The 22,326-nt window shown below is 37.6% G+C and overlaps 1 protein-coding gene and 1 pseudogene across 1 annotated transcript in view; both read right to left on the reverse strand.

Moving 5' to 3' along the window:
- The window catches only part of CNTN5 (contactin 5), a 1,333,698-nt gene that overhangs the window by 14,415 nt on the left and 1,296,957 nt on the right, over nt 1-22,326 (reverse strand). The window contains exons 22-23 of the mRNA XM_031653895.1: nt 4,811-4,997; nt 4,255-4,367 (exon numbers count right to left, since the gene is read on the reverse strand). Of these exons, the coding sequence (XP_031509755.1) occupies nt 4,255-4,367; nt 4,811-4,997 (300 nt within the window). The remainder of the gene's footprint in view (nt 1-4,254; nt 4,368-4,810; nt 4,998-22,326) is intronic.
- Nucleotides 5,006-9,748, reverse strand: LOC103877842 (annotated as a pseudogene).

A 22,326-nucleotide genomic window follows, 5' to 3' on the forward strand; every position in this document is an offset into this window, starting at 1 on the left:
TGATGCTATGGTTTTAATGTGTCCCCTACAAAATCCAGGTGTTGCCAATGTGATAGTATTCAGAGGTGGGCCTTTACCAGGTGATTACATCATAAGGACTTCTTCCCTCGTGAATAGGATTAATGCCCTTATAAAAGAGGCTTCTCACGGCTGTTGGTCCTTTTGCCCTTCTGCCTTCTGCCAAGTGAGGACACAGTGTTCCTCCCCTCTGGAGGATGTAGCTTTTAAGGCACCATTGTGGGAACCAAAATTGGACCCTCATCAGACACAGAATTTGCTGGAGCTTTGATCTTGGCACTCCCAGCCTTCAGAACTGAGAGAAGTAAATTTTTATTTTTTGTAAATAACCCAGTCCCAGATACCTGTTATAGCAGCACAAAAGGACTAAGACAATGCTTTCTTAGACAATGGGTGGCTCAAATGTCGAACTCTACTGTTTTATGCTACTTCTGTAGTTTACTTTTCAAGACTTTATTAATATAAGCTTTACAATTTTATAATGTACTGATAAACATTTTTATAGTGTTCTTATATTCCATGGAAAATGGCAAAATAACTTTTAAAATTCCTAGAAGTATCAATGCACATTTATTTGCCTGAAAGGAGTTCAACTACTAAAGATTAAAGGGCACTGTATTATTCCATTATATGATTTACTTTTTAAATTTTTTATTGATACATACTGAGGTACATATCTTCAGGGTAATATGATAATTTGATACATTTGTATCATGTGTAAAGATCAAATCAGGGTAATTGGGTTATCCATTACCTGAAATATTTATCTTTTTTTAATGCTAAGAACACTCAAATTATTCTCATCTAGCTATTTTTAAGTATACAATAGATTATTAACTATTGTTAATAGATTATTATCTTATTTCTTCTATCTTATAGTGTATTTGTACCCATTGATTAACCTCTCTTTGTTCCTCACTCTCCTTTCCCCTTCCTGGTCTCTGATAACCACCAGTCTCTATTTGTATAAGATCCAGTTTGTAGTACATTTTTATCAGAATGTGTATACTGTATATAGCATCTTAACTCTATGAAAGAATCATTTATTACATTATTTATGAACTGAGTATAGGGCAAAAAAATCCACTTTTTCCTCCACATTTATTATGTTTTAATAACTTTCACAACCTAGAAGTCTCCCAGATAAATACTTTTCTAAGTTCTTCAATCTTAAACTGGACTTAACATAAAAGATGGAATATATAATCCCTGCATTTTAAACCTCAGGCTTTAATCCCAAGTTCTCAGCCTCAAACCTACACACAATAAACATTTCCACTGATCCTTCCTGCTTGCAAAAGTGAAGTAGTTTGCAAAGACAGCGTGAAGATTAAGTGACCTCCCTTTTTAATATTCCAATTAATTATGGAAACTCTCCCTTTCCCCGATTAGCAAGAAGTCTTCTGCCTCAAATGTTCCAAGAATCCTAGGGGCAAGTTCAGTCTTAACGGGTCGAGCCTGCCTCAAATGACCTTGTGGAAAGAGAAATGATTAGTGTCCTATGTCCCTATTTTATTAATTTTTGTAAGTGACACCCATTGTGCTTAAGAAGAGGTGGCCCGCTATTATAGTGGTGCCACTCGTGGTTGGCAGTAATTTTTGGGATGTAGTGGGAATCAAAAGGATTCCTAGTACAAAAGGCTCCTCCTTCTGAGTGTCATGCCCAGCCCTGGTCATTCTATATTAGTGTGCACCTCCGGATGGTATAGTTCTTTAACTGCTGTGTGGGGATCCTTGCCAAGGGTGCAGTAGCTCCCTTCAGCATCATACTCAGAAGAGGGGCTCCAAGCTTGTGTTCTCTGGGTTATAGCTCTTTAGTTTATATTCTCAGCTATTATTTCTAAATATATATTCCTGTCCCATTGGGTCTGTGTCAGGAGGAGCTTTCATCCTTGGCTGTCCTGTGAAAAACCGCCCTCTGAGGAGAATCCAAACTCTGGGTTAAGCCCAGTCCAGTCTGAAGTCCCCTTTCCCTCAGGGATCCCTTTCTGTCAGCCGTTCTCTCAGTGGGGATTATCCCACTCTTCAGAAAGGTTCTGATAAGGTTTAGTTGCAAAGGAGAAGGTTTTGGGGTCTTATTCCATTTGTTATCAGCAGACTCCTTCTATAAGAATCAATTCTTCCTTCTCAGGGATATAAGAAAGTGCAACCATTTCAAGAAATAAAAGGGAAAAAATATCTTTGGCAATGTGTGCCTACTTGTCATTAATTTATACATTGAAAATGGATTATGCTAGTGATTCTTCCCCCAGCAACAAGGTATTCCAACGTGACTTGTGTTATCTTTATTAAGAGGGAACTGGAGGCAACTTTTCAAGATCAGTTTCTGTGTTAAAATTTTAAAAATTTTACCTAATGAGACATGCTCCTCCAATAACAGTAAGAAACGGTATCTGTTTTTTCATGAGAACATTTTACATGCCAAGCATTTTATACAAGTTCTTCTTTAGAAAATCCTGTATAATTTGTATTATTATTGCTATTTCAGCCATTTGTGAAGTTAATAAAATAAAACTGAGAAAGTTTAAACAACTTGCTCAAATTACTCAACTAGGATTTGAGCTGAAGTCTATCTAAATCAGTGGCCAGTGATATTTTTTCCTCTAAACAACAACAAATGGCAAGGTTATGCTGGAAAAAAAATACATATTTGATAATACACATACATAAATAACTGCATAAGACATTTCTATCTGGGCCAACATTATTCATCCATTCTAGAAACATTAGGAACAAGAAATAAGATAAAGTTATTGCCTTTGAGGACTTCAGTCTGTTTGGGGAGACAGTTATATATAAAAAGTAAGAACAATGACTGGGATAGAGGTGTCAAATGTGAACAAAGAGTAGTGGCACCCAGCCTGGGATCCCTACGCCCAAGCTCAATCGAGTATTTTTCTAGTTATGTGGTATTTCTCTATTCTCACTTGAAAGGTACTTAAACCTTATGAGCCTTCCAGTTGACCATACATGTTTATCTGGTTTTCTCTTGCATTCTACTTTGCCTCTCTAGTTTGGGATATTGTTCATTATAGTTCTAATGATTTTAGATTGATTCTTGAATGGTCCATCATATTTCTCACCTAACTGCTATCCCTAAGCATTAAACAGTATATTTGCCTAAGAGGAGAAGTTGTGAGGATATGGTCTTTTGGGGAACAGTATAGAAAGAGAGGAGTAAGGGAATGGTATAGAAAATGACCCACCTGACCTCACTGCAAAAGATCAAATTCAATATTCCCGAGCATTACTGACGGATTGTGATGGATTTGTGTGTGTGTGTGTGTGTGTGTGTCTGTGATCTAATTACAGTAGGTAACAAATGCTAGTTTGTGTAATATAATATTAATGAAAATTAATTTAAAATATTACATTTATAACTTCAGTTTTTAGCTCCTCAAATTTTAGCATTTTATATATTGAATACTGTGTTACCACCTCTGATAGTTGAAAACCACCTATAATGATACCTTCCAGTTTAAATATTATCACTGAAATATTTTAAACTATTATACTTAATATATTTATTACATTAAAAATATTGTGAATATTCAACTAATGATTCTGTGTGAAGTTTAATGCAACAAACAGAATCTGACATAGAACAAGAATTTGAAATTAAGCCAATTCAATACATAGATCACATATATTTAAAAATCAGATAACAGAGTTATTTTTCCCAAACAAACTGCACATGTTATCAAATTTCCAGATCTTACTGTCACATAACAGAATGACTGTATGTAAATGTTGGGTCTGTTTTGGAGCTTGCTGTGTCTCTCCCTGGATTTTTTGTTTTCTATCTAGTGTTCTGGTCCTTGCATTTTTCTTTTCTTCTTCTGTTTGCTTGCTAATAGAAAGTCTTTCCACTAAAACGAAATGGTCCTGTATTTGTCAGCTGCCAGCAAAATTAGTCTCCTGGAGGCATATGCCAGAATTCTCTGCCTAAATTCTGCTGGTCCTAATATCATACTTCACAGAGTCATCTTCACACTATATTCAGATTTTCACTACTTTTCCTACTCCTTCCCTTTCTGTGCCTTGTGCAGTTGAAACTAATTTTGACTACCTTGGTTTCTCTATCTATAGGAAGGCTATCCTTCTAAGATATAGATAGAAAATGATTGAGAAAAAATAGGTTTGTTAATAGGTCTTTTTATGCCTTATTAATTTTCTGTCTTCATAATAACAACTTCGGAGATGAGTATCTATGTAAAAGAGTGAAGAAATACTGACCTTGTAACCCACAACTTCAGATTCGTTGGCTAATGGTATGACGGGTTCCCAGCCCAGAGAAACCTGAGAGCCTTGCTGCTCCCACCTGAGGTTGCTAGGTGCTTGACTTGGGGCTGCAAAATAAAAAGTGAACGTGAACTGACAAGGATTCTTAAGTACATTTCTTCATTTAATTCCTTGTGAGTATCTCACTGTTTTCTCCTGCTTAGTAGTTGGCTGGCAATCTAGGCTTCCTTCCAGCTAGAGTCTGATAAGGAGGGTTTTGCTCCAGAAGTGTCATTTTAATAGCTACTCTACTGAGCTTTTGAACTTGAATCCTTTTATCTCCCTTCTGTGTCAAAATCGCTTAGCCTTGTTTCACAGGAAGATAACCTTTGTCTACTCTGAATGCGAAATTTTCTGAGCTAGTTTTAGGATTCAGATCTAAGCACTGAAGCAAGACTATGAATCAAAACTCCCCTTTGACTCTGCTTATTATGCACCTCACATGGCTTTGAGAAATGTTATAAGATGTTTCCCCTTTGTCTGAAACAAACAAAAAGCCCAGGTCACTTACGGGATTTCTTGGTGGTTGCACTCACTTCACTGCTAGGTGGCCCATATCCAGCTCCATTGTAAGCCCTCACTGTGAAGTGATATAACGTATTTCCTTCTAATCCTGTTAGGATGACGAAAGACTCATTCCCTCTAGTTTTGACTGTTTCTGCTGCATCTTCTTGTTCCATGTCTTTCCAGTAACCAACCTGTCAACAAATTGTCATATGGCAGGTTAATTTTAAAGCTTCCTCTGTGCTCTTGGCTGCTTGAATTTTTTCTCTTTTTTGGATGTTGCTGGAGTCCACTCATAGGAAGAAATCACTCCTATATCACCCAATTAACAGTTCTTATTAATAAGGCCAAAATACATTCCTAATTACTGTCTGCTTTGCATCTGTGTAAATTGCAGCACTACAGCAATACTCAAAAAAACAACCAAAGCTGCTACCTTGTAGCCTGGTGGCATGAAGGAGTGCAAATGCATCCTGACATTAAAGAAGAATCATTCCAAGAAATTGGAGTCCTTTTCTCTCATAGGTCATCAGAACAATTTACCATTCAAAACCATGAAACTTCAAATGAATTATCTGAGTATGTGGCATCTGAATATTTCCTCTTGAGCTTCACATAAAGATGAATCACACAAGCTGTATCAGTTTAATGGAGAAGAGGTAGCAGAACACTGGATACCCTGGAGTGGTGTGAATGTAGAGAAACAGCATTGTAAGGATCTGGGGGTAGGGAGGGTCGAGGGAGGCAGAAAGGAACAGCTTTCTGTCAAAGCCCTTTTTATGCATTGAGATCATCTTTCCTGGTTAGGAGCTTATGCTAACTGGCTTCAGCAAACTCGATCCCTTTGTGAGACTCAATGACTGTCCCACAATTAAGCTAAAGCTTTACTCTGTTCAGGCACTAGAACTTAACTACCTATCAATGCAACAAAGAGTAGCTTTTTCCCCTCTACTTTGTTACTGTTGATAGAGGCAGGAGGCAGAGAAATTCTAGGCAGACAGAAATGGGTTCCCAGTGAAACTGCACCTTCAAACTGAGAAGCCTGAAAACCCGTGGCCTGAAGTGAGAACTATTCCTTTTTGCCCATTCTCTTCTGATTTGTTTTTCTGAATAATGCCTTTTTACCAATCAAATCTTGCCTTCTCCAAAACTACCTATGGCCCACCCCCACCATCCTGTGAATAAAAACATCCCACCATCAGTCAGAAGCGATGAGAGAGGGCTGCACTTCAGAGGAGAGACAGCTTGACCTCAGGGAAGAGACAACCTAACTTTGGGGAAGGCAACCTGCCCTTCCCATCCCCTTTCCAGCTCCCCTCTCCACTGAGAGCCATTTTCATTGCTCAGTAACATTCTCCACCTTCCCCATCCTTCAGTTCGTCCATGTGACCTCATTCTTCTTGGACACCAGACAAGAGCTCAGGGCCCACTGAGTGCAGGTACCCAGAAAGTCTGTCACACCAGCCCTTTGCCCTCACCAGTGGAGGGTAGTTGCCCCATGTGATGAGGCAAGGGGTCAACTGAGCTGCTAACACACAGCTGTCCACAGATGGCAGAACTAAGAGAGTGCTGTAACCCTCCCTCTGGGGTTTTGGGGTCACAGGCACCCTCATCTGGACACTGCCATGGGCCCCACACAGAGCTTGCTCCTGTCAGATGAGCTACTAACACACAGCCATCCATGGATGGTGGAGGTAAGAGAGCACTGTAACACTCCCTCTGGGGTGTCAGGGTTGCAGACACTTTCACCTGGGAACCAATGCACGCCCCACACAGAGCTTGCTTCTGTCAGCTGAGCTTCTCACACACAGCTGTCTGGGGACAGCAGAGCTAAGAAAGCACTGTTAACATTCCCTCTGGGGCTTAGGGGTCACAGGCACCTGGCACCACCTGGGCACTACCATGGGCCCCACATGGAGATTTTTCCTGCCAGCAGTTGGACTGGCTGGCAGGATCCTGCATTTATCCATGCACGCCTGTTCTGGCTGTGGGGTCCCATATGGAACTTATTCATGTGCTTCCTCCCACAAAGGCTTGAATGCGGCAGGTCGAGTAAATGGGGCCACCCCGTCACAAGTCTGATGAAGGGGCTGAGAAAAATCCTGCATTATTGTGGTGAAGGTCATAAGAGAGTACTTTTTTTCCCCCCCCCAACTTAATTACTGTGGTGAAAATAGTAGATTACTGGACCCATTTCATCCTCCTTCGTGTTTTGTGTACTGTGGAGTCTAGAAAGCCAAACATGTTTTCCAGATTCTCTTTCAGCTAAGGGTGCTAATGGTGCTGCTATACTCTGTGGGCACTGAGAAGTTTAATTGGAATTTGGAGACATTCTGGAACATGTCTAGGATTGCCTCTTCCAGTGGTGACCATAGGAAGTCATTATAGGCTCTGATCTCAAGAATGAACATTTTGATTACCATGACATATTAAGGACCTCAACCAACCTCAGTGCTAGCTGAAAGCAAAAGGAACAAGAAATGGAAAGAAGGGGAAGGAAGTTACAAATTGCAACTACACCTTTATGAAATGAAGACCACAGTAATTAGCCACATTTTTTTCCTGTCTTTTGTGTGTTTTTATAAATGTTAAATTACTTGAGCCTCTTCATTTCTTCTGATATTTTATATGGAGTGTGTTATTGGTAGGTAACTTTCTGATGTAGTTCCCTAAAGGAGGGGCAAGCTTTCACTATGAGATGGACAAATTGACTGATGGGACTTTCTTTTGTTCCCTCTGTTGGGGAAAGGGTTAGCACATTTTCATTTATAAAAGAGATATTTGCATTATGTTAGTATGAAACAAGCTTATTTATAACTTCCTCAAGAAATTCCACCCTGATTGCATCCCTGTCAATTGCCTATCTCTTTCTGAGCTTCAAACAAAACAAAACAGAAGAGCAGTAAGTTTCAAAAGGATGTCGGTGGAGACCTTTTGTAGATGAAACTGACTTCTAGAAGCCACCTGGCCAAATATATACACAGCTGGAGAAAATAGACTGTGAAGCTAGGTCCAGTTGTAAAATATCTCAGGTACCCAGTTAGTTCCAGTTATTCTGCATCTGTGGATTTAAAATGACCATCATCCACAGTAGAATAGATATGCCCCTTATTGCTCAGAAAATCCATAGCTTGCTTGATTGAGGATACAGACATGCATTTGATCTGGTTCTTGAGATCCTGAAAGTTCAATCCTTCAGGTCTTGGGCAAACCTTAATCAAATTCAACACCTGGTTTTGGGCCACAGTGAGGCCATTTGCTGGCATGAAGCTATTCCCACCAAAGTACCCTGCTTCACTCTTCCCTGGATTGCTGATAGGTGCTCTCCCTGCTGAGGGCTGGCTGTTTGCTTTGCTTAGTATCATGTGTGCATTGATCACTTCCAGAATATGTATGGTGAACCCATTCATATCCTCCAGGGACATGATCTTAAAGCTACCAGGCTCTTTTTGTTCTGAAAAGACCTCAGGTGGCCTGCCACTTTCACATATGTTTCTGGACGAACTACAGTGTTTTCACTGCTGGTATTATCTGTGTCAACCCACTGGCGAACATCCATGGGTGCAGCTGTCATGTCATCTATTTTGTAAACAATGTTGGTTGAAGCCTTCTCTGCATGTCTGATGATCCCCACAAGAGTGACTTGTGAAATCTCAACACTGCCAATTTTGAACACTTCATCAACCAAAGTGACAGAAAGCGTCAGAGATGCAGTGTGGGGTTCAATGTGCTGTACTTGGGCTCCTGATTTCTTTTCTGCTTAAGAAGCTGCCCGCGATCCAAAGCCTCCTGGGAACTGCATGTATTCACCGACTCCCCTATGAGGAGCTGCCATAGCTTTCAAATCCACTGTCCCACATGTAGTTCGTGATTCTTCGGAGAAGAGGCCGGGAAGGTTAGGTCTGGGGAAATTGCAGAACACCACAGAACCGGGGGGCTGCCATACCACTCTAGTCACTTTTCTCTCCTTTAGTGATTCTTAAGCTGGAATTGAGGTTACACAATATTCACAAGTCACACGCACTTTCTAAGGTTGAACCTACTCTTCATTTAGTTTTTCCTCAGACGTAGATTTCAACAACCCATGAACTTTGAACTCTCTATGTAAAATCACTTGAAACCAAATTAAAACCATTAAAAAGATATCAATAATTAAAATTAGAAAACAGCTTATCATTTTAATACCTTCAAACAATTGTTTTCTTTGTGTATCACTTCCTATATTATTTATATATTTAAAATAATTATACTTTTTAGGTCCTGTTTTCGTTCTCTTATATAGAAATATTTTCTTATTTTAAAAATAACATTCTATCATATGCCTATGTACCACATATTATTTAACCATTGTTGTACTGTAAGGCATTTTGATAGCTTCTAATTATTGCTCTTTTAATTAAAATGCTGCCATGGAAATATTCATATTGCTCCTTTAATTAAAATGCTGCTATGGAAATCTTCATATACCCTGTTTCCCACATATTAGATTAATTTCCCAGAATAGACCTCAGAAAGGAGATTATGGGTTCCAAAGTTGTAAAGCCAGAAGGTCTATATGTGAATTTTACTTTTGGTATTTGTAAGCCACATATAATGGGACAAGTCAGTTAACCAGTGAATCTCTGCATCTTTATTTATATAACAGAGAAAATAGTACTTCTCTCAGGCTTGCAAATGATTTTTAGAGAGCTTCCCTGCTGTTTAACTGCTTGAACAATTGTTTCTTGATATTTTAACATTTCTGATTTTTATTATTTGTAAGTATAATTTTTTATCCTTCATATTATTTTGGTTTTCTGATTTTTATCTCAAAGATTATTTTTATTTAAAATTATAATGTACATAATATTATTATTAGTGGCAGACAGGAAGTATGAATTCTGACTCATCTAATACCTGTAGGAGAGTATAGAGACTAACCTAAATAAAGAGAATGGCCTTTTTTTTTTTTTTTTTTTTTTTGAAACAGAGTCTCACTCTATTGCCCAGGCTGGAATGTAATGGCACAATCTCAACTCACTGCAACCTCCAGCTCCTGGGTTCAAGTAATTCTCCTGCTTCAGCCTCCCGAGTAGCTGGGATTAGAGGTGCCTGCCGCCATGCCCGGCTAATTTTTGTAGTTTTAGTAGAGATGAGGTTTCACCGTGTTGGCCAGGCTGGTCTTAAACTCCTGACCTCAAGTGATCCGCCTGCCTCGGCTTCCCAAAGTGCTGGACAGGTGTGAGCCACCATGCCCGACCAAGGATGGTTCTTCTTAGTAGACACTCCATTTTTTCCAAAGCTGATTCTCCAAGATAATAATTATTTTAACTGTGCATATAGTATATTTGATTTTCTGGTGTGATGATTCTATGATAATCATGTCGCACAATGTAGTTTCATGAGGTTATGAAATCTAAAACTCATGAGTTCTGCCATATGCAGCTGTTGATTACTGGGTGAGTTGTGAACTTTCCCCTACTTTTAAATTTTCATTCACTCATATAAAACCATTGATTAGTTCTTCCTACGATTTTGTCTTTGCCTATCCAATTTTTCATACTTCTTAAAATATTTTTTTTTGGAGCCATTTTAGAGTCACAGCAAAATTGAAAGGAAGATACAGAGATCTCCCATATCTCCCTGACCACTACACATGCACAACACATCATCTTATCAACTTTTTTTTTTTTTTTTTTACTTGTCAGGTTTTAAAAAAAATTTCTAATTTTTAGTTTTCCATTTTTTTATTTCAATAGATTTTTTGGGAACCAGTGCTGTTTGATTATATAGATACGTTCTTTAGTGGTGATTTCTGAGATTTTGGTGCACCTATCACCCAAGCAGTGTATAGTGTACCCAGTGTGAGAACTTTAATCCCTTGTCACCCCCTACCATTCCCTCTGAATCCCCAAAGTCTAATGTATCATTCTCACAACTTTGCGTCCTCATAGCTTAGTTCATACATGGGTGAGAACATACAATGTTTGGTTTTCCATTCCTGAGGTACTTCACTTAGAATAATAGTCTACAATTTCACCAAGGTTGCTGTGAAGCCATTATTTCATTCTTTTTTTTTTTTTTTTTTTTTTTAATGGCTGAGTAGTATTCCACAGTGTATATACCACATTCTCTTTATCCACTCGTTGATCGATTGGCTTTTGGGCTGGTTTCATATTTTTGCAATTGCTAATTGTGCTGCTATAAACATGTATGTGCAAGTATCTTTTTTATATCATGACTTCCTTTCCTCTGGTTAGATACCTAGTAGTGGGGTAGCTGGATCAAATGGTAGATCTACTTTTAGTACTTTAAGGAATCTCCACACTGTTTTCCATAGTGGTTGTACTAGTTTACATTCCCACAAACAGTGTAAAAGTGTAACTTTTTCACCACATCCATGCCAACATCTATTATGTTTTGATTTTTTGATTATGGTCATTGTTGCAGGAGCGAGGTGGTATCACATTGTGGTTTTGATTGGTATTTCCCTGATCATTAGTGATGTTGAATATTTTTCTATATGCTTGCTGGCAGTTTGCATATCTTCTTTTGAGAATTATTCATGTTCTTTGATCACTTTTTGATGGGATTGTGTATTTTTTCCTTGCTGAGTTGTTTGAGTATTTTGTAGATTCTGGTATTAGTCCTTTGCTGGATGTATAGACTGTGAAGATTCTCTCCCACTCTGTGGGTTGTCTGTTAATCTGCTGATTATTTCTATTGCTGTGCAGAAGCTTTTTAATTTAATTAAGTCCCATCTATTTATCTTTGTTTTTATTGCATTTGCTTTTGGTTTCTTGGTCATGAAGTCTTTACCTAAGTCAATGTTTACATGGGTTTTTCTGATGTGATATTCTAGAATCTTTATGGTTTCAGGTCTTAGATTTAAGTCTTTGATCCATCTTGAGTTGATTTTTGTATAAGGTGAGAGATGAGGATCCAGTTTCATTTTCAACATGTGGCTAGCCAATTATCCTAGCACCATTTGTTGAATTGGCTGTCCTTTCTCACTTTACAGTTTTGTTTGATTTGTCAAAGATCAGTTGGCTGTATTTGGCTTTATTTCTGGGTTCTCTATCCTGTTTCATTGGTCTGTGAGCCTGTTTTTATACCAGTACTGTGCTGTTTGGGTGACTATGGTCTTATAGTACAGTTTGAAGTGAGGCAGTGTGATGCCTCCAGATTTGTTCTTTTTGCTTAGTCTTGCTCTGGCTACATGGGCTCTTTTTTGGTTCCATGTGGGTTTTAGGATTTTTTTTTTCTAGTTCAGTGAAGAATGACGGTGGTATTTTGATGGAAATTGCATTGAATGGCTAGATTGCTTTTGGCAGTATGGTCATTTTGACAATATTGATTCGACCCATCCATGAGCATGATGTGTTTCAATTTGCGTCGTCTATGATTTCCTTCAGCAGTGTTTTGTAGTTTTCCTTGTAGAGGTCTTCCACAGACTTGGTTAGGTATAATCCTAAGTATTTATTATTTTTTTTTTTTGCAGCTACCATAAAAGGGGTTGAGTTCTTGATTTGATTCTCAGGTTGGTCGCTGTTGGTATATAGCAGAGCTATTGATTTGTGTATATTAATTTTGTTTGCTGAAACTTTGCTGAATTCATTTATCAGTGCCAGGAGCTTTTTGGATGAGTCTTTAGTGTTTTCATGTATACAATCATATAATCAGCAAACAGTGATAGTTTGACTTCCTCTTTACCAATTTGGATGCCCTTTATTTCTTTCTGTTGTCTGATTGCTCTGGGTAGAACGTCCAGTACTATGTTGAATAGAAGTGGTGAAAGTGAGCATCCTTGCCTTGTTCCAGTTCTCAAGGTAAATGCTTTCAAGTTTTCCCCATTCATAATATTGGCTGTGGGTTTGTCATAGCCAGGTTTTATTACCTTGAAGTATTCCCTTCCATGCCAATTTTGTTGGTTTCAATCATAAAGAGATGCTGGATTTTGTCAAATGCTTTTTCTGTGTCTATTGAGATGATTATGTGATTTTTAATTCTGCTTATGTGGTATATCACATTTACTGACTTACATATTAAACCATCCCTGCATCCCTGGTATGAAACCCACTTGATCATGGTGGATTATCTTTCTGACATAAGGATTTTTGCATCTATGTTCATCAGGGATATTGGTCTGTAGTTTTCTATTTTTGTTATGTCGTTTCCTGGTTTTCGTATTAGGGTGATACTGGCTTCATTGAATGATTTAGGGAGGATTCCCTCTTTCTCTATCTTTTGGTATAGTGGCAGTAGGATTGGTACCAATTCTTATTTGAATGTCTGATAGAATTCATCTGTCAATCCATGTGATCCTGGACTTTTTTTTGTTGGCAATTTTAAAATAATCATTTTAATCTCACTGCTCATTATTGGTCTGTTCAGAGATTCTATGTTTCTTGGTTTAATCTAGGAGCATTGTATATTTCCAGGAATTTATCCATCTCCTTTGGATTTTCTAGCTTATGCAAGTAAAGGTGTTCATCATAGCCTTGAATGGTATTTTGTATTTCTGTGGTATCAGTTGTAATATCTCCTGTTTTGTTTCTAACTGTGCTTATTTGGATCTTCTCTCTTATTTTCTTGTTTAACCATGCTAATGGTCTATCAATTTTACTTATATTTTCAAAGAACCAGCTTTTTGTTTCATTTATCTTTTGTATTTTTCTGTTTTTTGTTTCAATTTTAGTTAGTTCTTCTTTTGTCTTTGTTAATTCTTTTCTTCTCCTGGCTGTGGGTTTGGATTTTTTTGTTTCTTCAGTTCTATGTGGTGTGACCTTAGATTGTCTATTTGTGCTCTTTCAGACTTTTTAATCCAGTCATTTACTACTGTGAACTTTCTTCTTATCTCTTAGCTTTTTTCGTATCTCAGAGGTTTTGATAGGTTGTGTCACTATTATCATTTAGTTCAAAGAATTTTTAAATTTCCATCTTGATTTCATTGTTGACCCAACGATCATTGAGGAGCAGGTTTTTTGATTTCCATGTATTTGCATGGTTTTGAGGATTCTTTTTTGAATTGATCCCCAATTTTATTCCACTGTGGTCCGAGAGACTACTTGATATAATTTTGATTTTCTTAAATTTACTGAGACTTGTTTTGTGGCCTATCATATGGTCTGTCTTGGAGAATGTTCCATGTGCTGATGTATAGAATGTATATTCTGCAGTTGTTGGGTAGAATGTTCTGTAAATATCTGTTAAGTCCATTTGTTCTAGGGTATAGTTTAAGTCCATTGTTTCTATGTTGACTTTCTGTCTTGACCTATCTATTGCTGTCAGTGGAGTATTACAGTCTCCCACCATTATTGTGTTGTCATGTGTCTCATTCCTTAGGTCTAGCATTGTTTTATAAACTTGGAAGCTCCAATGTTAGGTGTATATACATTTAGAATTATGATATTTTCCTGTTGGACTAGTCCTTTTATCATTAAATAATGTCCCTCTTTGTCTTTTTTAACTGCTGTTGCTTTAAAGTTTGTTTTGTCTGATATAAGAATATCTACTCCTGCTCGCTTTTGATATCCATTTGCATTGAATATCTTTTTCCATCTTTTTACCTTAAGTTTATGTGAGTCCTTATGTGTTAGACAGTCTCCTGAAGACAGCAGAAACTTGGTTGGTGAATTTTTATCTATTCTGCCATTCTGTATCTTTTAAGTGGAGCATTTAGGCCTTTTACATTCAATGTTAGTATTGAGAGATGAGGTAGTATTCTATTCATCATGCTATTTGTTGCCTGAATACCTTGTTTTTTGTTCCTATTGTGTTAATGTTTTACAGGTCCCATGAGATTTATGCTTTGAGGAGGTTCTATTTTGGTATATTTTGAAGATTTGTTTCAAGATTTAGAGCTCCTTTTAGCAGTTATTATAGGGCTGGCTAGGTAGTGGTGAATTCTCTCAGCATTTATTTTTCTGGAAAAGACTGTATCTTTCCTTTGTTTATGAAGCTTGGTTTCACTGAATATGACATTCTTGGGGGATAATTGTTTTGTTTAAGGAGGCTAAAAATAGGACCCTGATTCCTTCTAGCTTGTAAAGTTTCTGCTAATAAATTTGCTGTTGCTCTGATAGGTTTTCCATTATAGGTCACCTGATGTTTTTGCCTCATAGCTCCTAAAATTCTTTCCTTAGTCTTGATTTTAGATAACATGATGACTATGTGCCTAGGTGATGATCTTTTTGCGATGAATTTCCCAGGTGTTCTTTGAATTTCTTCTATTTGGATGTCTAGGTCTCTAGGAATGCTGGAGAAGTTATCTTTGATTATTTCCTCAAATACATTTTCCAAACTTTTAGATTTCTCTTCTTCCTCAGTAACACCAATTATTCTTAGGTTTAGTCATTTAACACAGTCCCAAACTTCTTGAAGGCTTTGTTCATTTTAAAAATTCTTTTCTATTTGTCTTTGAAGGATTGAGTTAATTAAAAAACCTTGTCTTTGAGCTCTGAAGTTCTTTCCTCTGCTTTTTGCTTCTATTGCTGAGATTTTCCAGTGCATTTTGCATTTTTCTAAGTGTGTCTTTGATTTCCAGAAGTTGTGATTGTTTTTTATTTATGCTGTGTATTTCACTGAAGAATTTCCCCTTCATAATCTGTATCATGTTTTTGAGTACTTTAAGTTGGACTTCACCTTTCTCTGATACCTCCTTGATTATCTTAATAATTGACCTTCTGAATTCTTTTTCTGGCAATTCAGAGATTTCATCTTGGTTTGGATCCATTGCTGGTGAGCCTGTATGATCTTTTGGGGATGTTAAAGAACCTTGTTTTGTCATATTACCAGAATTGTTTTTCTGGTTCCTTCTCATTTGGGTAGACTATGTTAGAGGGAAGATCTGGGATTAAAGGTTGCTATTCAAATTCTTTTGTCCCATGGGGTGCTCCCTTGATGTGGTATTCTCTCCCTTTCCCTAGCAATAGGGTTTCCTGAGAGCTGATCTGTAGTTAATGTTTTTGCTCTTTTGGGTCCAGCCACCCAGCAGGGCTACTGGCATTCTGGCTGGTACTGGAGACTGTTTGCAAAGAGTCCTGTGATGTGATTCGTCTTCAGGTCTTGCAGCCTTGACACCAGCACCTGCTCCGGTGGAGTCAGTTGGGGAGTGAAGTGGACTCTGTGAAGGTCCTTGGTTGTGTTTTTGTTTAGTGTGCTGTTTTGGGGTTGGTTGGCATCTAGCAAGGTTGTGGGGCTTTCAAGAGCACACAACTTCAATCCTATAGGGAGGATGCAAACTTGCCCTAACGACACCTAGTTAAGTATTCAGGTTTCTCAGGCAGTGGCCAGGGCCATAGAGCTCCCAAGAAATTATGACCTTTGTCTTTGGCTACCAGGGTGAGTAGGGAAAGATCACCTGGTGGGGGCAGGGATAGCCATTTCTGAGCTCAGCCTTTCTTTGGGTGGGGCTTGCTGTGGTGTTCTCTATGGTTCTCTATTGGTTCCCTGTCCAATAGAGTTATAGTCCCAAGGGGATTATGGCTGCCTCTGCTGGGTCATACAGGTCAGCAGGGAAATGGGGAAAAGCCAGCAGTAACACACCTCAACCTGCTCTGTAGTCCTAAAGGCTGGTCTCACTCCCACCATGCCCCCATCCAACAGCACTGAGTTTATTTCTAGGCAGCCAGTGACCGAAGCTGAGAACTTGTCCCAGACCACATGCCTCCCCATTGAAAAAGCAAGAAGACTCACAGTTTTTTAGCATCTCAGGGAGCTTTCAGTGACGATCCAGTTCTTTCAAAGGGACTGCAGATTCTCTCAGCTTTACTGGTATGTTCCTGTGGTAGTTCTTGGAGCAAAAGTTCACATGCTGCTCTGTCTGTCTGAATAGGAGCTGCAAGCTAGTCCTGCCTCCTATCTGCCATCTTCAGGTTTTTTTTTTTTTTTTTTTTTTTTTTTTTTTTTTTAGCAAGGGCTGATATGGTTTGGATTTGTGTCCCCATCCAAATCTCATATAAAATTGTAATCCCCAATTTTAAGGTGAGGCTTGGTAGGAGTTGATTAGATCATGGGGACAGATTTCCCCCCTGCTGTTCTTATGATAGTGAATAAGTTTTCAGGAGATGGTGCTTAAAAGTGTGTGGCACCTCGCACCTGTCTCTTCCTCCTCCGGCTATGTAAGATGTTCCTGTTTCCCCTTTGCCTTCTTGCCATCATTGTAAGTTTCCTGAAGTCTCCCCAGCCATTATTCCTCTAAAACTTGTGGAAATATGAGTAAATTAAATCTTTTTTCTTTATAAATTACCCAGTCTCAGGTAGTTCTTCATAGCAATGCAAGAAGGGACTAATACAAGGTCTCATTTTATTAGTCCTATATTAGTCCTAGGCTGGAGTGCAGTGGCATGATCCGAGCTCACTGCAGCCTGGATCTCTTAGGCTGAAGAGATTGTCCCACCTCAGCCACCCTAGTAGGTAGGACTACACATGTGCACAAACACATCCAGATAATTATTTATAATTTTTTGGTAGAGACATGGTCTTGCTATGTTGCCTAGGATGGTCTAGAACTCCCGGCCTTAAACGACCCTACTCCCTTGGCCTCCCAAAGTGTTGGGATTGCAGGTGTGAGCTATCATGCCTGGCCTACTTGTTGGGTTTTAAAAATACAATTCTTAGCACTTATATTCAGTTATTTCTATATCTTTAATTGTACTCCATGATCACTGCTAACTCAACATTGTAGTCCCTGCATTTAATACACACCACTCTATTTTCTGCTTTTATTTTTTTTATTTTTTGTTTATTTTTTATTTATTTATTTTTTTGAGACGGAGTTTCGCTCTGTCACCCAGGCTGGAGTGCAGTGGCCAGATCTCAGCTCACTACAAGCTCCGCCTCCCAGGTTCACGCCATTCTCCTGCCTCAGCCTCCCAAGTAGCTGGGACCACAGGCGCCCGCCACCTTGCCCGGCTAGTTTTTTTGTACTTTTTAGTAGAGACGGGGTTTCACCATATTAACCAGGATGGTCTCGATCTCCTGACCTCGTGATCCGCCCGTCTCGGCCTCCCAAAGTGCTGGGATTACAGGCTTGAGCCACCGCGCCCGGCCTCTATTTTCTGCTTTTATTAAATGTAGAAGAAAAATCTTTTGATTTTTGCATCTTTGAGAGTAATTTTGTCTTTCTACTAATTGGTTTTATTTTTTAATAATCAAATTTTGTCTTTCCGTTAATCAGTTTTATTTTTTAAAAATCAAAATGCATATTGAAATTTGATATTTTACCAGCTCTTGAGTTCTAAAAACTTGTTAATTCAACTGTGCTTTCGAAAATATTTTTTGAATATATATTATTTACCAAACAGTGTGCCTCAGGCCAACTGAAAATCAATGATGAAACAAAATAGATGAAGTCCCTGCCCTCTTGGAGTTACAGTCTACGTAGGGCCATACTGAATAAATGATCACACACCCAAATGTAAAACTGGGGTTTTGACCAGAGGTTTATGGGAAGCTACATATTGATACAGATCTAACTTGAGGGATAGGACTCAGTGGGCAGGGGCTAGTCAGGGAAGTCTTCACTAAGGCAGAGCGAGTTACACTGAAGGCTGAGAGATGATTAGGAGTTCAGCAGGCAAAGGGAGAGGGAAGGCAGAGGCATCCTGTGTGCAGTCTGGAAAGAGGGGGATGTGGGGCTGAAGACAGTGCAGTTAGGCAGATGTGGCAGGTGATCTGTGTGTGGTGCACTTGATGCTAGAATCATAGATGGAGCCAGATCTTGTAGTTGGCCATGTTAAGGAGCTAGGATTAGTAAAAACCAAAAATGTCCTATGTGCAAGTGTAACACATGGAATGCTTTTAAGCAGGGTGAGTTTGGGAGTGTGTATATGGCACCATTAAGTTTGTGTTTTGAAGAGATACAGCAGTATCAAGTTAGTTTTCATTTTAAACTATATAAATTAGATCCTTCTTTTTTTAAAAAAACTTCCTTTTGTTAAAAAGGCTTCCTTTTGCACTTAGAATAAATTCCAAACTTCTCACCATGGCTTGCAAGACTTTACCTGATATAGTCTCTATACTTCTGCAACCTCATCTTATATCTTACCTCACTTTGTCCACTGCCTTCTAGCAGAATGAGCCTCAAACATTCAATCACATTCTCAATTCAGATTTTTTGAGCTTTTGGTGCCCAGTGACTGAAAGCTCTTTTCACAGTTCTCCAAATGGCTATCTCCTTCTTTTTAGATAGGTTTCAGCTTAACCAAGAAACCTCCTTGGCCATTTCTTTAAAGAAACCACCCCTCCCTTAGTCACTCTCTCTCACATCATTTTAATTTTTATTATAATTATTATTACAATTATCACATGAAATTATCCTAATGTATTCATGATTGCTTTATAGTAGCACATGGAGACACTCGATAATTTGTCTTACTGAATAAACAGTTGAAATATGAAGGGCAGATTGGAAACAGGTTAATGTAGATACAGCAAGAGCTTTTAGGAGACGCTGCTGGAGTCTCGGTCAGAAATGAGGATAGCTTAAACTAAGGGGATGGCATTGGATATAGGGATGTGTGTGGACCAAGAAATATTTAGAAGATAAAATCAACAGTCTTTGGTGACGGATTAGTATGGGAGTGACAAAGATGGGGCTGTTAAGATTTTAATATTTCTTGACACATTGGAATTTCTCTATCTTAAATGTTGGAATTTTTTCCTGGGTGCTTTGTTTTTGAATTTTTGTTCACTTTTTTTTGTTACTCATTTTGTTCCATATATTCTATCTTCTTTGCAGCTCCTATTATGTACGATCCAAATCTATTCTGTTCTTCATATCTACCATTTTCTCTCACATTTTAAAATAAAATTTTATTGTTGATTTACTTTGCATTCTAGAATTATTTATCAAGTTTGTACTCTGAAGCATTGGTTTGAATAGTTAGCAGTTCAAGTTTACATCTTACTGCTTCCAATGAATATTTTACTTACTTTGATTTTGATTTTCTTCCTACTCTGAGTTGCTCTTTAAATATAAAATAACTATTCTTGTTTATCTCATTGAGATCTAGAACTATATATTTAAAATTTTTCTTCTGATTTACACGAAAATCTTTTCTAGGAAAAGGAATTCATACTAAAGCTAACCATTTGTTTCCTTCTTTCAAAGGTTTTTCTTCTATGATATGTTCTCTTCTTTCAAAGATTTTTCTTCAGTCTAATCACCTTTGTATCTTATCTGACTGATCTTCAACTGTTCTAAAAATGAGTTTAAGGATTATTTGAATGGTGAGACATTCATTTCTAGACTTTATCTCCCAGACCAGTAGTCTATGCTGTGCAGGGAGATGCCAGATTATTGGTTTTTGGTATAAGCATCTACTCATATTTTCAAACAACCTAAAGAAATCTACCCAGGTTTGGGCTGAAAACCAGAGCTTCATATGTATGAGTGCAGTTGCTTTGCTGAAGAAAAGATAAAGGGTTAGAGGCTATTTCATTGCTTGCTTGAACCTGGAAAATGGGATTTTGAGGCTGGGTCACTGCACAAAGATGAAAGGAAAGAAAAACCTAGAAACACTCTGATGACTTTGTTTTATACCACTCACTGTGATTGCAGTGAGGATTGTCTTTTCTGATGGTTTCATGGGTACTTTACGGGGGAATTAAGGAAAGTTGGTTTTATATGCTTTCAATCAATTTACTATCATTCCTAACACAAAAGTGGCAAATAATTTAAATCGAGGATGAGAGGACAGATATTTCACTGATAGCATATTTTCACTACTAATTCCTTACCTTCAGATATATTTTGGAATATTATGACCTTTTTCCTAATGGTGGTTAAATCACCTTTTACATTCCTCCTTTCTTATACAACATCAAAGATCAGACATGTCCTTCTACTAAGAGTTTCAAAATCGTATATGTAGGGAGCACATTTTCCATGAAAGATGCATTTGTTTTGATTGGCACAGTCCCTGCTTGCATCAATTTAGTTCGTCTCCAGTTTCCCAATCTCTTGAATTTAGTACTCGGTATAGTTATTACATTGGCTATTCATAATCAATACTTTGAGACATGCTGGCAGTCAGTATTATTAAATTGCATGCATATTAGTTACTTTGTGCCCAGAGGTAATTTTACCATAAAGGATGCAATTTAATGAATTACATAAAATAAATAAATGATGCTTAGTTAAACTTTTGAATATTTATGAGGCAGTTCAACAGTGATTAGATGATATGAGGTGAGAAAGTTTAAAATGCAGAAGAAACATAATAATGGATATCACTTACTGAATAAATTTGTATTTATTTTTCCTAGAAGCTGTCATTGCTGCATAAAGAAAATATACTGAAGAAGATTAGTTATAAATATAATTAAATATTTTCCTAACACATGTAGTTCAGTGTATGTCTTTTTAAAATATTAGTTGCCTTCTTCACATTCTTTATTCAAACATTTTGAAAGAGAGCATATTGAACAGAAAAAATTCTAAGAGCATTTAATTACAACTGATGTACCTGAATGTATTTTGTGAGATGACTTGTAAACTGAGATAAGAAATTTTATTTGAGGAACGCAAGTCCTTTTGATTATTATAGCCAGAGAAACATTAAAATGAGACTGCAACCATGCCCCACTTCCCCTTTAAGCTATGTATTCATTTTGAAACTGCTTTCTATTGCCACAGGTAGCTACTAATTAACTAACAAGGCCAGATCAGACTATAACCCTATAGCTTCACAATGTATAGCCATTCACTAATCAATGCTGTTTCTGTAAATGAATGAGAATTCCTGAGAGAGGACTGTGTATCAGCCCACCCCCTTCCCACTCTTGCCCTTTTTTTGCCTTTAAAAATCTACTTGTTACTGCTACTAATCAGAGTGTATATTCAGGGCAACTTGAATCTATGCTCCTGGGTTGCAATCCTCAAACTTGACCCAAATAAACACTTTATCTATATTCATTTTCCTGAGCTTTTTCCTTTAAGGTTGATATATTACAATCTTGTTTCATATATCTTAATTTAATGAAAGAACAAAAGTTTTGATCTGAAATACTTTCAGGTAGAAGAATATTAATCTTTAAAAATTACTAACTAGTTAATCATATTATATGACATGGTCTGTATGAGATGCTGGGAAGAGAGAATTTTAGAGATGTATAGCCTTAATAGATATACTGGAAAAAAAATAAAAGCCAAAAGTCAGTGGTATATCCATCTAACATGTTCAAAATAGGGCAATAAATTTTAAACCTAAATAAAAATAAAGTAGAAAGAAGGATATAAAAATGACAGGAAGAACAAAAATAATTGGAAAAAGAAACATTAAGAAAATGAATAAAGACAAAGTTAATGGTTTGAAAAGATCACATATTTTGTAAACCTCTTCTAATCAAGAGAGATCAAAGGAGGAGGGAGAGATGGGGAGGAGGACATACAAACTGCTGATAAAAAGAAAATATCCCACAGATCTTAGAAATATTAAGAAAATGATGGAAATGTGGATGAGTAAAATGATTATACAAACTCTGACCCAAATGAGAATTTTAAAATCATGGCAAGCATCCAAAAGTAGACAGAAGCTA

This window comes from Papio anubis, chromosome 12 (assembly GCF_008728515.1).
Source record: "Papio anubis isolate 15944 chromosome 12, Panubis1.0, whole genome shotgun sequence".
Classification (NCBI taxonomy): Eukaryota; Metazoa; Chordata; class Mammalia; order Primates; family Cercopithecidae; genus Papio; species Papio anubis.